The sequence below is a fragment of the Mus pahari genome, chromosome 13 (genome assembly GCF_900095145.1).
Source record: "Mus pahari chromosome 13, PAHARI_EIJ_v1.1, whole genome shotgun sequence".
Classification (NCBI taxonomy): Eukaryota; Metazoa; Chordata; class Mammalia; order Rodentia; family Muridae; genus Mus; species Mus pahari.
The window spans coordinates 36,727,736-36,741,929 of record NC_034602.1 but is presented as its reverse complement, the minus strand read 5'-3'; the positions used below and the strand labels follow the sequence as shown (position 1 = coordinate 36,741,929).

The following is a 14,194-nucleotide window of genomic DNA, read 5'->3' as shown; positions in this document are numbered from 1 at the left end:
CCCTTCCCCCCCCCTTGTCCCCCTTCTTCCCCTCTCTTTCTTCCCTCCCTCCCTCTCTTCCATTTTCCTTTGTTTACCTCTGCTCTTCTCTCTCCAATGTCATTTCCTGGGGTGAATGATGTTCATTTCTAGTTTCTTTTTCTTTTCTTTTCTTTTTTCTTTCTTTTTTATTTTTTTCTTTTTGGATTTTGGAGACAGGGTTTCTCTGTGTAGCCCTGGCTGTTCTGGAACTCACTCTGTAGACCAGGCTGGCCTCGAACTCAGAATCCACCTGCCTCTTCTTCCCAAGTGCTGGGATTAAAGCCGTGTGCCACCACTTTCCGGCTTCTTCTCCTCTTCTTGATAACATTATTTATTAATATTGTGTATGTGAACATGCCCTCTTCCCATATTGTATTTTCTTTGTGCTTCTCATATTATTAAAGCTCATTTTAAGGCCAGCTTGAATAAGTTAGTTAAGTAGACACATATGTGATGAATGTGTCATCACATATGCTCAGTGACCCATTCCAGCAATGGATTTAAATTCATGTGTTGTAAGGTTATCTGTAGAAAAGACCAGTTGGGCATGGGTTCAAGCCAATGGAAAGTCTTCATTAGCCAGCTGCCGACCACACTGGATGTTTGACCCCTGAGTGTAGTCCCAAACCTTTCTCAGAGAGAGCATTTAGGTACAAAAAACCAAATCCTCAGTTAGCAAGAATAGTCAGAAGCAGAGCTACAGAAACCAAAAAGCTAGGTTACATTTTGGGACATTTTCCAGAATTATGGACTTTGATGGATTAGGGCTTTGTTTTAGCAGCCTACCTGCGGGGTCCCAAGGCCCAAACAGTACTTGTATCATGGTGTCAGTTGTGCTAGGTTCCGGGGCCCCTGTAAGGTCTAGGGGTCTAGAACACATGGACTTTATAGACAGCAGAAATATAAAAGTTGACTGAGCACATTACATGTGGGCTGCAGGTCAGTCCACACAAAGGGAAAGAACTTTGGACTGGCTAATGTTAATTGGCTGGAATTAAGAGTTGAGGTGAAATTAAGGACCTGAAAGGTCCTTGCTGTTTTCTTCAGATGCGTGCAGCCTGGGATCGTGGAATGATGCTGAGTTATTTTAGGGGCATAACATGCTTTGAAGCTCCTAGGAAATAGAGATTTATAACCACCGGGTCCTTCCTGGGACATGACAGGGTGGTCCTCATTAGCTAGAATGTTTCTAGACAGGGACTGAATAAATGCAGGGTTCCTGGGCCCTCGGCTCACTGTGTCGCTTGCCCTTCTTTGTGTCTCGAGTGAAAGTAACTGAAATCAAAGGACAGAGCAATGAGATAAAGCCAACGGAAGCCAATGTGTGCTCTCTCTGGCATTCTGTTCTGGTTAATCCTATGTTCCTTGTCTTTCCTAGTGGTAAATAGTTTTGTTGAGTTTCTGTACGTGATAGGTCACAGTAAAAAAAAGCTTCCAAGATGGTCCCTCCATTATTAGGGGGAAGGTTTTATTGTTGGCAAGAGAGAGCAGATATTTAGGGGCATCTGGAAGAGTCCAGAGCAGAGAGAAAAGTGGACTGGACATGGTCAACAGGCTAGATGTGGCCAGGGCTATCTCCAAGAAAAGCAGAAGAGTAGACTGGGGGTCTCTCTCTCTCTCTCTCTCTCTCTCTCTCTCTCTCTCTCTCTCTGTAAAATAATCATGTGAATCATGTGACTTATAAGGATGAGCAGCAGTGGGGTGAGAAGCTCATGAACTGGGGCAGGACTTGGAGTTTTAGGGTAGAGGAGGTGGTGAGGAGAGTCAGGATGCTCTAGTGCAGGGACTTTGGAATGAACAAGTAAGTGCTTAGGAGTAGGGGCTGAGGGAACCTGAAGGCCAGCACAGACGTTGCTATGGTGATAGGCACCACAGGTATATGTCAATGGAGACCCCTGTGTGCCTTCTGCAGGAGGGGAGGGAAATGACTGCTCTGGGGGAATGGGGACCTCTTTCACAAGTTCCCGAGGAATGCTGGCTTTTATGAAGCTGTCAGAAATCCTTCTATGGTCCGGCTTGAGCTCATTCCTGGATATATGTACTTTCTGAGATCTAACAGTCTGTACTTGGGCAGGGTCTTGGTGGGTGGAAATGGTGCCCAGCCGACTTCCAGCACACTCGGTGACAGTTTAAACAATATTGAAGTATGGTTGGAACAAAATCAAGAGCAAAGATTAAAGCAGGTTTTGAAATATTTCTACTTGGGTAAGGTTATAGAATTGTATAGACCAGGGGTTGTACACCCCAGCACTGGAAGCTTCCTCCAGGTTCTAAGTAGATTCTCAAAGCTTAGTCAGGGTAGTTAACATCTCTTAAGAGCCGAGGCCTACCTACCGCCTGTAAGAACAGAGCCGAAACCCACAGGGTGTCAGGGTGACCCAACTCTCCAGTTGCTGGGTAAACTTGCTTCTATGAGGGTGCTTCCCTCACCCCCCCCCCCCACTCCCAACTCACTGCCCTGGCATTCCCCTACACTGGGGCATTGAGCATTCCCAGGACCCAAAGGGCCCATCCTCCCATTGATGCCAGATAAGTCCATCCTCTGCTACACATGCAGCTTGAGGCATGGATCCTTCCATGTGTACTCTTTGGTTGGTGGATAAGTCTCTGGGAGCTCTGGGGGGTTCTGATTGGTTGATATTGTTGTTCTTCCTATGGGGTTGTAAACCCCTTCAGCTCCTTCAGTCTTTTTTCTAACTCCTCTATTGGGGTTCCCGTGCTCAGTCCAATGGTTGGCTATGAGCATCTGCCTCTGTATTTGTCAGGCTCTGGCAGAGCCTCTCAGGAGACAGCTATATCAGGCTCCTGTCAGCAAGTACTTCTTGGCATCTGCAATAGTGTTTAGGTTTGGTGACTGTATACGGGATGGATCTCCAGATGGGGCAGTCCATTTGGATGGTCTTCTTTTTAGTCTCTGCTCCACAAACTGCCTCTGTATTTCCTTTAGACTGGAGCAATTCTGGGTTAAAATTTTGGAAATGAGTGGGTGGCCCCATTCCCCAACTGGGGGTCTTAACCTCTGGATATGGTCTCTACAGATTCTTTCTCCCCTTTGTTGGACACTTCAGCTAATCTCATCTCTGCAGGATCCTGGGAGCCTCTTGCTTTCCTGGCATTTTGGACTTGCTGGTGGCTTCCCCCAGTTCCCCATCCCCCATTGTTACACACCTCTGTTCAAATTCCTGATCCTCTGTGTACCATCCCTGTCTCCTCTCATACCTGATCCTGCCCCCCTCTTTTCCCCTCCTCCTCCTCTCTTTCTCCCAAGTCCCTCCCACCTTCTCTTTGCCCACCAACTCTCCGGGGGGCAGTGGGTGAGTTCTTCTCACTACCATGCAACACCCCACACACCCCATGGTCAACCATCTCAACACCTAATTACCCCATAGAATCAAAACTCTTAAAGCTTATGATTATGGTTAACCAATCTGATTTATGTATCAATCAATACACAAGATGCCAATACAATAATTTCAGAACCAATTGATAATGATAAAAGCTGCCCACCTCGATTAGACAAATTATCCCAATATTCTAACCTTTATGATATCATAACAATCTGTGGCTGGCTGGCCATAGCCACGCTGATTCATGTCTGCTGCCATCTTCCTTTCTCTCTCTCTCCTGATACACACACACACACACACACACACTCACACTCCCTCTCTCTCTGTGACCTCTTGGCTCTGCCTCCCTTTTCTGTGTCTAATCACAGGTCTTCTCTGCACTAATGTAATTGGACAGGGAAAATCCTGCAACAAGGGCAGACTCCAAATTCTGCATCCCCATGTCTTATGTTCAGGGCTTACTTAGATAACTCCTCCCCTTCAGATTTACATATCAGCGTGTATTGTTTCATCAAGTTTTAATTAAAAATGTGAAGGCTAGTATAAAAATAATGGGGTTCCTTGTGCCATGTTTTTCTTCTTTATACGTATATATTTATTGTGTGTCTGTATTTGTTTTGTGAGTGGGTGGGGGTACAGGTGGTAGACTTCAGAGGACAGCTTAAAAGAGTTCATTCTCTTCTATGTGGATCCCAGGGACTGAACTCAGCTCATCAGCAGCAATCACTTGTACTTTGTGTGCCATCCTACCAACCTTCATCGTAGCTTTTTTTCTAAGTATGTGTAATGACTTTTTATCGACCTCCCTCAAGGCCTTCACCCACCATCCGCCCATTTCTGGCTGGTAAATGGTTGTTCTCTTAATACTCATAGCCCGTGTACAGATGTAGTTGATTCTTAAGTGAATTAAACTGCTTTGTTGACCAGATAGTGGTACTTCAGATGTCCCCATGAACTTCCTGAGTTGGTGCTCAACTCCTGCTTAATAAATGAGACCTGCTGGAGAGGAGATGCGCTGGATGAAGGGGCTGGCAAAGGAGCTCTGGTTTCTCTTGTGTGTCCTGCCCCATTGCCCTTTGCAGCTGTCTGAGCACATCTTCAGGTTTTTTTTGTTTTTGTTTTTGTTTTTTTTTTTGAGATACTCTCCTGGCCATGTTCTGACTCTGGCTGTGTTCTTACAGCCATCAAACAGACCAAGGATGCCCTGCAGAACATGAGCAGCAGCCTGAAAAGTCTCCAAGATGCAACCACCCAGCTCAGCACCAACCTGACCTCTGTGAGAAACAGCATAGAGACTTCACTCAACAGCAGCGACTGTGCTACAGACCCAGCCAGCAAGATCTGCGACAGCATCAGACCAAGCCTAAACAGTCTGGGGAGCAACATCGATTCAAGTCAGGTGAGTGGGTGTGAGCCTGCCACAGCCAGAACGAGAGGAAGCTGATCAGGGCTAAGACTGGGTGCACCTGCTGGGTGCACGGTGGCTTGGGCTGGCAAGGAGTAACATCTGGTGCTCTGGGAGTCTTTTCGGGACCTTTAATCACTTTGCTGGAATGGATGCAATGGAAGTAAACACTATGAAGGAGAGGGGGTTGTTGAAAAGTTCTGTGCCACTTGATGGTTTATCAAGGTAAATTCAGATAGAAAAAGAGCAAGATACAAGCTCTTGTTTAAATAGTTTTTAAAACTCGGCACACTGGGATGTGGGAGAAGGCACTGCAGGTTGGAGCACTTGCGGCTCTCCCTGAAGACTTACGCTCGGTTTCCAACACTTGAGTAGCTCACAGCTGCCTATAACTCCAGATCCAGGGGCTCCATTTTCCTCTCCTGTTCCCCACACGCACTACACTCACATGTGTACACACCTCCATATGCACATCCAATACACCTAAGTAAAATAAAATACTAAAAGCACCCCCAAAACAAGGCATAATAGCCACATATGCTGGAATCGACAATTCCATTACTTTCTAAACTTTATCTCCTCATTTGAGATGCATATAATTTCATATTTGTGATGTTAATTATAATTAATATGTTTAGTTATATTACCATTCACTGTCTATATAAAATAACACTTTAACATACTTTTTCCCACCTTCATATTTTATGAGTTGATTTTTTTTTTTTAAGACTTCACATATACTATCATTGCATATCTGCTGAATTATTTTGGGAGTCATCAAATGTACTTTTAAAGGTCAGTCCTATTTGAGCTATTTGGAATAGATCTTTTGAGAGGACAATGTTTTATGCCTTGTTGTTGTTTGCCTTTTTGAGACAGGGTCTCATGATAGCCCTGCGCCTGCCTGGAACTTTTTAAGCAATCTAGGCAGACCTCAAATATTTACCCCCTGCCTTCAGCTGCCTGACGCTGGGAAGGCAGGCATATACTACCACACCTGGAACTATTACTTTTTAATATGACTTTTGCACATGTGGGAAAGTTGTAAATACATGGCACTCCTTCCTTCCTTGGCTTTGGATACCATTTCCAAGTGTTCTGCTTTCCTTTCTGTTGTTGTAATACAACACTCTGACCAAAAGCAATTTAGGGGAGAAAAAGGTTTCTTTGGCTTACACTTCCAGATCACAGTCTGCCCTTAAGGGAAAGAAGGGCAGAACTCAAGCAGGAATTTGAAGCAGAAATCATCAAGCAATGTTACTTGCTGGCTTGCTGGTACTTACTTACATAGCTTTGGTATACAGCCTGCCTAGGGAATGGTGCCCCCTGCAGTGGGCTGGGCGCTCCCACATAGGCTCCTAATCAAAATAATACCCCATGGACAGGCTCTAGGTCAATCTGACCTAAACAATCCCTCAGTTGAGATTTCCTTCTCAGATGACTGATGCTTGTTATGTCAAGTTGACAGTTAAACCTAAGGAGGACACCGAGGTTCAGCATTTTGTCCCACTTGCTTTATCTGTTTCTTCATACTGTTATACAATATTGTATACAGTTCTTTTCTTGAAAACTAAGTCTGTGGTAAATTGCTGACCTATCCCTTTTATAGCTAAGTAGTTTAATATGTTTCTAAACTTTGTATAACACAATCATCAATCATCATGTGCACATCAAAGTTAGGACACAAAACACAGAACCGTTACTCCTGTCCACTCTACATGGTATCTTCTGATGTCAAATTTTTAATGAAAATTCCCGGATCCTGCCTGGCTTGGAATGGGCTGAAGTGGGACACAGAGTTGGATGTAGAGGTAGCTTTATAAAGACTGCTGGTCTCTGGCCTAGCTTTCTAACTATACTGAATGCTTGCTGAGAACTTGTGGTGGGCCACCTCCAGAAAGGCCACCTGCTAGCCGTAACGTATCATACATGGCTCCTGACGCTTCTTTCTTTGCGACTCCTGATCTTGTGTTGTGGTAGAACTGTGTCTCTCTTTCTTCTTTAATATGGGGTTTGCTTCTCAGTCTTTTTGTGTTGTGACATTGGCATTTTTGAATATGCCACTTGTTCAAGGGAGTGGCCTTCAGTTAGGTTTATGTGTGGCTTCTCATGATGAGACATGTTCTCCACATTCACCAAGGACCTCTTTCAAGAGTGGTGCTGTGTCCTTGATGTGTGTCATGTTGAGAGCCCCGGGGCATAGGTCCCAGGTGCCAAGGGCTATCCTACATGGAACGCACTTGTAATTCTGGACTTGGAAAACTGGTTCAGAGTTCTATCCAATGAAACCCCAGCTGCATTACTTGATTTTAGTATTCTTTGTTTATTTACTTGTTTGTTTTGTTTCATGTAGAGGAGCCAACCCAGAGCCCTTTCACTTCATTTAGACTTCGTCTAAACCCCTGTTTTACTTCTAAAAGTGATTTTTATTAAGTTTGCTTATAACTTCACTAAATATGTTCAGCACTAGCAATTGTGCTAGTAGCCACACATATTTTATCTGTACCTCATTAGCTGTAGCTCATTAGCTACCTACAGGAAGACCGAAAACGTTAAAAATCAGTTCTCATAGATGCGATTTTGAATGGAATATGATTTTCCCCAAACCTTATTCTGTTTCATCCTGGGACCTGGATATGAGATGAGATGACTGTGTGTGTGTGTGTGTGTGTGTGTGTGTACCAACACATGAGCATGAGTGAAGGTTAATCACCTTTTTTTTTTTATTATTTGTTTCATAAATTTCCAGCTCCCATCAGTGGATAGAGAACTCAACACCGTTACTGATGTCGACAAAACTGATCTGGAGAGCCTCGTCAAAAGGGTATGCTCCTTGGAACACATAAGGTAGCTTACTCTACATCAGGGCAGTCTAGTACATAGGTACATAGGAAGCAGTGAGATTCCATGACGGCCTTGACCTCTGCATTCTTGGGCTTAGTTGAGGGTGCAGTGTAGACTTAACCTTATTCTTGAGACAGTGCTTCCCTGCTCTGCCCAGGAGCTGCTCTACTGACTTCATTTTATTTATTTCCTTCCTAAATGTTATGCTTTTTCATGCACTATGTCCTCAGCCTGGCACTCACTTCTCTCTCCCTCTCCTTTATCTGTGACTTTGTGGTTTTTAGCCTTCATATACTACTTTCTCTTTTACTTAAAAAAAAAAAAAAACTTGTATGTGTTTCCCCCCTTGAATGTCTTTGCTCAACATCTTTAATGTCCCAATGGCCTGAGATTCTTATTTCCTTGGTGCAAACAACTGCTTTATCTTTCTTCGGGCTTTCCAAAGGACTTTCTTCTAGGCTGGAAAGCCTTTGAGTTGATCTCTGATTTATCCAGTTAAAAGAACATTGCCTCAGCCTAGGCATATGGCTCAGCCACACAACACTTGCCTAGCAAGTACAAGACCCTGGGTTTAGTGCACAACACAAAAAAAGCAGCACTTTTTTTCTAAAGGGCACTTGTGTTTAGACCCCCGATGGTTATATTAAGGTAATTTCAATCTTAAGATAAATGTTATGTCTTAATTTTGCTTCTCTACTTGATATAAAATGGAATATAAGCCAACTGATCTTCAATTCATTTTGAAATATTTTTAGGGGTATATGACGATTGATGAAATACCCAATACAATACAAAACCAAACTGTGGATGTCATCAAAGGTAAGAGTCATACGTCAAGGTTCTTCTGCTCCTCTCTTTGTTAATGCTCTGATTGGTGGGTATAAAGGAAGAGCTTGTTATAAATGCTATTGTTCTCTTCTAGTTAAAAAAAAAAGTCTGTCAGTATACCCTATGGAATATCAGATATTGATATGGAGTGCCAGATAGGGAATGTCAGGCATTTTGATTATGCCATCTGTAGTCAATGGTGATATAGATAAGAAAAACATTAAAAGTTCATATGTAATGTTTGTTGCTATATAGTAAAGGTGTCACTGGGTGGTCACTCCTTAAATGGACTTTCCTGGGGCTTACAACGGTTGCAGTTTGGAAGGTCCTGTTATAATGAGGGGAACGCCACCCCCAGATTGTTATATTTCTGAGATGACGGTACAGAAGCATTTGTCTTAGTGGAAGGGGTTTCTTTCTGCCCATGGTCCTGATGTGATGGTCCTTTAGGCTTCAAGACTGCTTAGTTTAGAGACTCAAGTCTATGCTGAGGCGATTTTAGGAACTACTGAGCTGTGCTACATTTAGCTGGGGAGTGAGTGTACAGACTGGTACAATGTAGGGAGCTCTTTATACCAAGCAGGGTGTGCACTTGGGATTCTTTGCCGGAAGCTGAGTAAGATTATAGCGTCTCTCTGAAGATGATCTTCCCAGTACTTACTTTATCCTCTTACCACGTGATTTGAAAAAACATGGTGTTCTTTGTTAGAACCCGGAGAGATGGCTCAGCAGTTAAGAGCACTGGCTGCTCTTCCAGTGGATCAGGGTTTAGTTCTCAACACCCACATGGCAGCTCACAACCATCTCTAATTCCAATTTCAGGGCATCTGACTCCCCCTTCTGGCTTCTTTTGGGCATTGCATGCATGTGATGCAGACACACATGCAGGCAGAGCACCCATACACATAAAACAAAATAAATAAAGCTTTATAAAAAGATAACTAAAGGCAAGTTCCTGCTCCTCTTAGGTGACATCTGAAGGCTACTTACTGCATGCTGGATGCCTCATAGCTGCCTGCTTACTAATCTTTGTGTTTGGTTTCTTGTTTCTCCTCCCTGGACCTCTTCCTGCCCATACGAGCAGTCAGTCCTCTGTTGTAAGTGTGCTGCATGCATGCGCTAAGCATGGCGTTTCAGGTGTCATTGCTTAAACACGGTTCAGCGTCATCCCAGGACCGGACAAGTGCCCATCTCTCGGCCTGGATGTTAGTTTATTTTTATGACGTTAGTTCCCATACTTGGAGCCTTCACTCCTAGCCTGATTTTTTTTTTTTTTTAAGTGCCTACTTTGTGCCAGGCTCCTCCCCATGTTGGGGCAGTGAGAAAGTATTGCGTGACCCCTGACTATCCTTCTGTCATACACACAGATCACACTCTGGCAACACAGCCAAGTATGTGCATAGTAGGCACAGCAGGGAGGCAACAGTAGGCGCCTTCTTCAAAAAGGGCCCCCTGACCACTGAGGCCTGAAGAATGCATTTGACTAGAAAGAGCTGCAGCCACCCCTCAGTCACCAACGCTGACAAGGCTGTGCCTTATCTCCTAGAGCAAGACGGGGCCCTTCAAGATCTGCTCAAAGCAGACTGGGTCTTCACGTCACTTCCATTGTACAAGAGCCATTTGGGGAGGCTCCATGAGGTAGCAAAGAGGTCTCCAAGCAAGGTGTGCTCAGTTGCTGTCTGCTTCTAAATGTCAAATCCCTGCGGAAAACACGTTCGCAAAGGTTCCCATCATTTTACTCTACAATCACACATGGAACCAAGCGTCAGACCTCTCCTGCTTACGCAGAGCCCAGCAGAATGCTGGGAAGTCTTTGGAGAGCTTCGGCCCTGTTTACCTTGGCAGTTTCTCTTTCTCTGCCAGCCAGGGCCAGGAGACTTTTTAACTACTGTGTTGGTTCATGGCACATCTGGGTCAGAACCTAACCTCTAGATTGGTGGGAGTGCTGGTCCAGGTGGCACAGTTTGAGCAGGAGGCTGTAATCTAGGATCTGTTGGGACAGAGCAGGACAGAACAGCACATTCTAGAAAACTGGTGTGTTCTTGGATTGAAATCTCTACTCTGGGGAGCTGTTATGGATCTGAGTGGAAACTGAGCACAGGAATTGTGTTGTTCTTGACATGCCAGAAACACAGATGGACTTTTGTAATAAGTCAAGCAATTTATTATTAATAATTAATTAATTAGTTAATTAATTAATTTAGGGTTTTTAGAGATAGGGTTTCTATGTGTACCAGTCCTGCCAGCTGTCCTAGAACTCACTTTGTAGACCAGACTGGCCTCTTACTCACAAAGATCTGTCTGCCTCTGCCTCCCAAGTACTGAGATTAAAGGTGTTGCACCACCACACCCCAGCAGGCAAGCAATTGTTTAAATAAACAACTGAAGTCACTTTTTCAGGAAGCAACACAAGAGACTTATTCCCATGAACGCCATTTCTTCCTATTTTTAGTCTTTCTCCTCCACTTCCCTTCTCTCTTGTTCCTTCTTTCCCTCCCTCTCCTTCCTTCTCCCTGCTCATCCCCTCCACACACCCCTGTGCCTTTGACAAAAGGGTATTCCCTATGTGGATGAGGTTGTCCTCAGATTGGCTGCAGGCCACCTACTTCTGCCTTCCCAGTGCTGGAATTACCGTATACACACACTCCCGCCATGCCTGACACCGAAGGCCCTTTCTTAGATAGTGGGATATTTATTCCTCCTGTTCCAGAAATCATATGATAGGACTTCTTTAAAACAAACATTAACTTTCCTAAAGAGAACGATGGGTCAGCAGTTTAACCCAGATGAGTCCCCTGGGTCACACTAAAGAGGGAATTAAGGCAGACACTGCCTTGGTGAGGGAGCTGAATAATAGTGACAGACATGCTTGGCACTCAGTAGGCATACCTGCATTTTAGTCACCTGACCCCCCCCCCACCCTTTTTTTTCTTTTTTTTTTCAAGAGATTGGCTTGACTTCAGCACCATCTCACTACTTCTGTGCTTAGCTTCACTGTTTGGTTTGGCCGTTGCTTGCAGATGGTCTTTGTGCTTGCTGTAGAATCTTACTCTGTTAGAAACGCTCATGAGGAAAACTTAAGTGGCCTTTCCTCGTCTCCAGATGAGGTCTCTGTCTTCCCCGTTTGAGAGTGAGTAACTGTGGTCCCTTTGTCTGCAGATGTCAAGAAGACCTTGGATTCCGTCAGCTCCAACGTTAAGAACATCAGCCAAAGTATTCCTATTGAGGACGTGCTGTTTCAGGTTGCCCATTACCTTAATGACAGCAACAGATACTTAAACCAGGAGCTGCCCAAGCTTGAAGAATACGACTCGTACTGGTGAGTGTCTCCTTGGAGCTGGCAAAAGAGGGGCACGCAAAGCTTGCTTCGGACGGGTCTGAAGCATGGCACAATCCCACGATAGAAAACCTTATGGTGTCAATATGGAGCTGGTGTGAGCAACCCCAACTGTGTTCCTTGATGAAAGTCGAGGGTGCTGGGGAGATGAAACTTTAGTAAATGGCGTGCAGTACGAGTGCGAGGACCTGAGTTTGGATCCCTAGGACCCAAGAAGAGGGGCAGTGTAACTCTAGTACTGGGGTTGGAGGGTAGTGGTATTGGTAAATCCCTAAAGCTTGTTGGCCAGTCCGTCCAGGGCCAGTCAACTGAGCTCTGGCTTTAGTGAAACATCCTGACTCAAAAATTAAGGTGGAGGGTGACCAAGGAAGACACCTGACGTCAACTTCTTTCCTATAAAAGCATACTCATGCCTGAGTCATGCGTATCCCCCCCCCACACACACACACACATTCTAAATGCCTATGGTTTCTGAGTAACAGTGACATTTGTATTCACGAGACACTCCTTGTTTAAAAGGAAAAATTGAGGGACTGGAAATCCTGGAGCCACACAGCTAACAGTTCAGGCTTTGGATGCCAATTGCTTCTTGAAGCTTTGCTATAGTTAGTAAGCCAAAGGCATGTTGGGATCTGGAAGTGTTAACGGAATCAAGAAGGGTATTTGGGAAAATGTCCTCATTGATTTGTGAAGCAAATGCACAGAGGCTGGTATTTTCTGAAGGAATCTGTTCTTAGCTGCGATGCGAGGTCACTAGGTTCGTATCTGAGCCAGGAGTTGAGGAACTTGTGGGAGCTTCTGCGCCTGGGGCTTAAATAATGCAGGCTGTGTGGTTGGACCTGGAGCATGAGGATAGACATTCCAGACGGAGCATGCAGAGGGAAGGACTTAGGGGTTGCATGAGGAGTGAGGTGTACTTTCTTCTCTCAAGGGCACAGTCTTAGTTCTTGCCCTCTGGAGAGCTTAGGGGCTCTCTCTCGCCTGGCTTCCTTTTTGCATGAGTACACAACACAGATGATAAGATTGTCACCTTAGGGGAAGGGATCATTCAGTGTGCTCACTAGGCATTTTATGCACCATATTTCCAACAGTGCTCCCAACAGCTGCCGAGTTATGTTCTGTGCATGGCTGTTTTGCAGATAAGGATTTTGGTGCTCAGAAAAGGGAAAGGACTCCTTTAAGGAGGTCACACCATCTGGCTGTGCCCTAGATCACCGAAATGGATAAGCTTCTAGGAGCTCATGTCACGTTTCTTTTGTGGGGCTAGGACACCCCAGCAGACACTGGGGCAGACATCTTACAAATTCATTGTTGTTTCACAAACAAGACAGCATAGCACATTTATCTGTCTGCCCCTTCCAGCTCCTCTCCCGTTTTTCCTCTAGCCTTGCATGGAGACCATAAAGCTTTTTTTTTTTTTTTTTTTTTTTTTTAAATGATTTCAACTAATCATTTTATTCATTAATCCTGAAAGTTCTCTGAAGTGGGGCTCCCTAGTTTATTTGATTTGGCCTTCCTCATATCTGGAATGAACCTCCCGCCGAATGACTGCTGGTAGCTATTAGTGTAATTACCAAAATTGCTTTTAATTGAATGAAAAGTTTTAGCATCCACTTCTGTCAGGAGGCCCCAAGATGAGCAGACACTGCTATGTCTGGGTGTCTTCAACGTTGGGAAGCATTCTTAGCCTTGAATGCCCCTCAGCTTCAGGGAAAGTTGGTGCGCGGCCCAGGAATGCCAGGAAGACCTAAATGAGGCTCCATTATCCTAAACCATCTCCTGGGACCATTACAAAATGAAGTTTTGCACTTTGTAGACATTTGATTTAGGATGCTCATAAAATTGTAAATGCCTCATGCATCGGCCACACAGAGTATCTCTGGTTCAGCCAGGAATGTGATGCCCCAGAATATTCCTGTAACCCCAAGAGAGATTTGAGAAAGAGAGAGGAGCTTGCTGTGCTTTCTCTGTCATCGACCTGAACCACTGCCACCGCTTCCAACACTAAGAAATGGGACAGGGCTTGAATGTCTCGGGCGTGTTTTGATCAGAGCCCTGAGGAAGCTTGGGTCTGCTATGAGCCCCATGTGATGCCTGTGTGTGTTCAGCGCTACCATAGAGAGAGGACACTACACAGCCAAAGGAAAGTGTATTGACTGGTTTGGTTAAGAAGCAGGAGTAAAAAGGGCTCTTGTCATGAAGGTTTGCCCTCTGATGTTAGGTAAGCAAGACTACACTAGCCTTAGCCCATGTTCAGCCAATATAGCTGTCTTAGTCAGGGTTTCTATTCCTGCATAAAACATTATGACTAAGAAGCAAGTTGGGGAGGGAAGGGTTAATTCAACTTACACTTCCATATTGCTGTTCATCACCTAAGGAAGTCAGGACTGGAACTCAAGCAAGTCAGGAAGC

General features: G+C 44.7%; 1 protein-coding gene across 4 annotated transcripts in view; it reads left to right on the top strand.

Annotated features, from left to right (window-relative positions):
* Prom1 (prominin 1) overlaps positions 1-14,194 on the top strand; it is a 103,967-nt gene that overhangs the window by 58,626 nt on the left and 31,147 nt on the right. For all 4 annotated transcript variants that reach the window (XM_029545165.1, XM_021211251.2, XM_021211250.2 and 1 more), the window contains 4 exons: positions 4,550-4,767; positions 7,523-7,597; positions 8,373-8,436; positions 11,605-11,764. In XM_029545165.1, the coding sequence (XP_029401025.1) occupies positions 4,550-4,767; positions 7,523-7,597; positions 8,373-8,436; positions 11,605-11,764 (517 nt within the window). The remainder of the gene's footprint in view (positions 1-4,549; positions 4,768-7,522; positions 7,598-8,372; positions 8,437-11,604; positions 11,765-14,194) is intronic.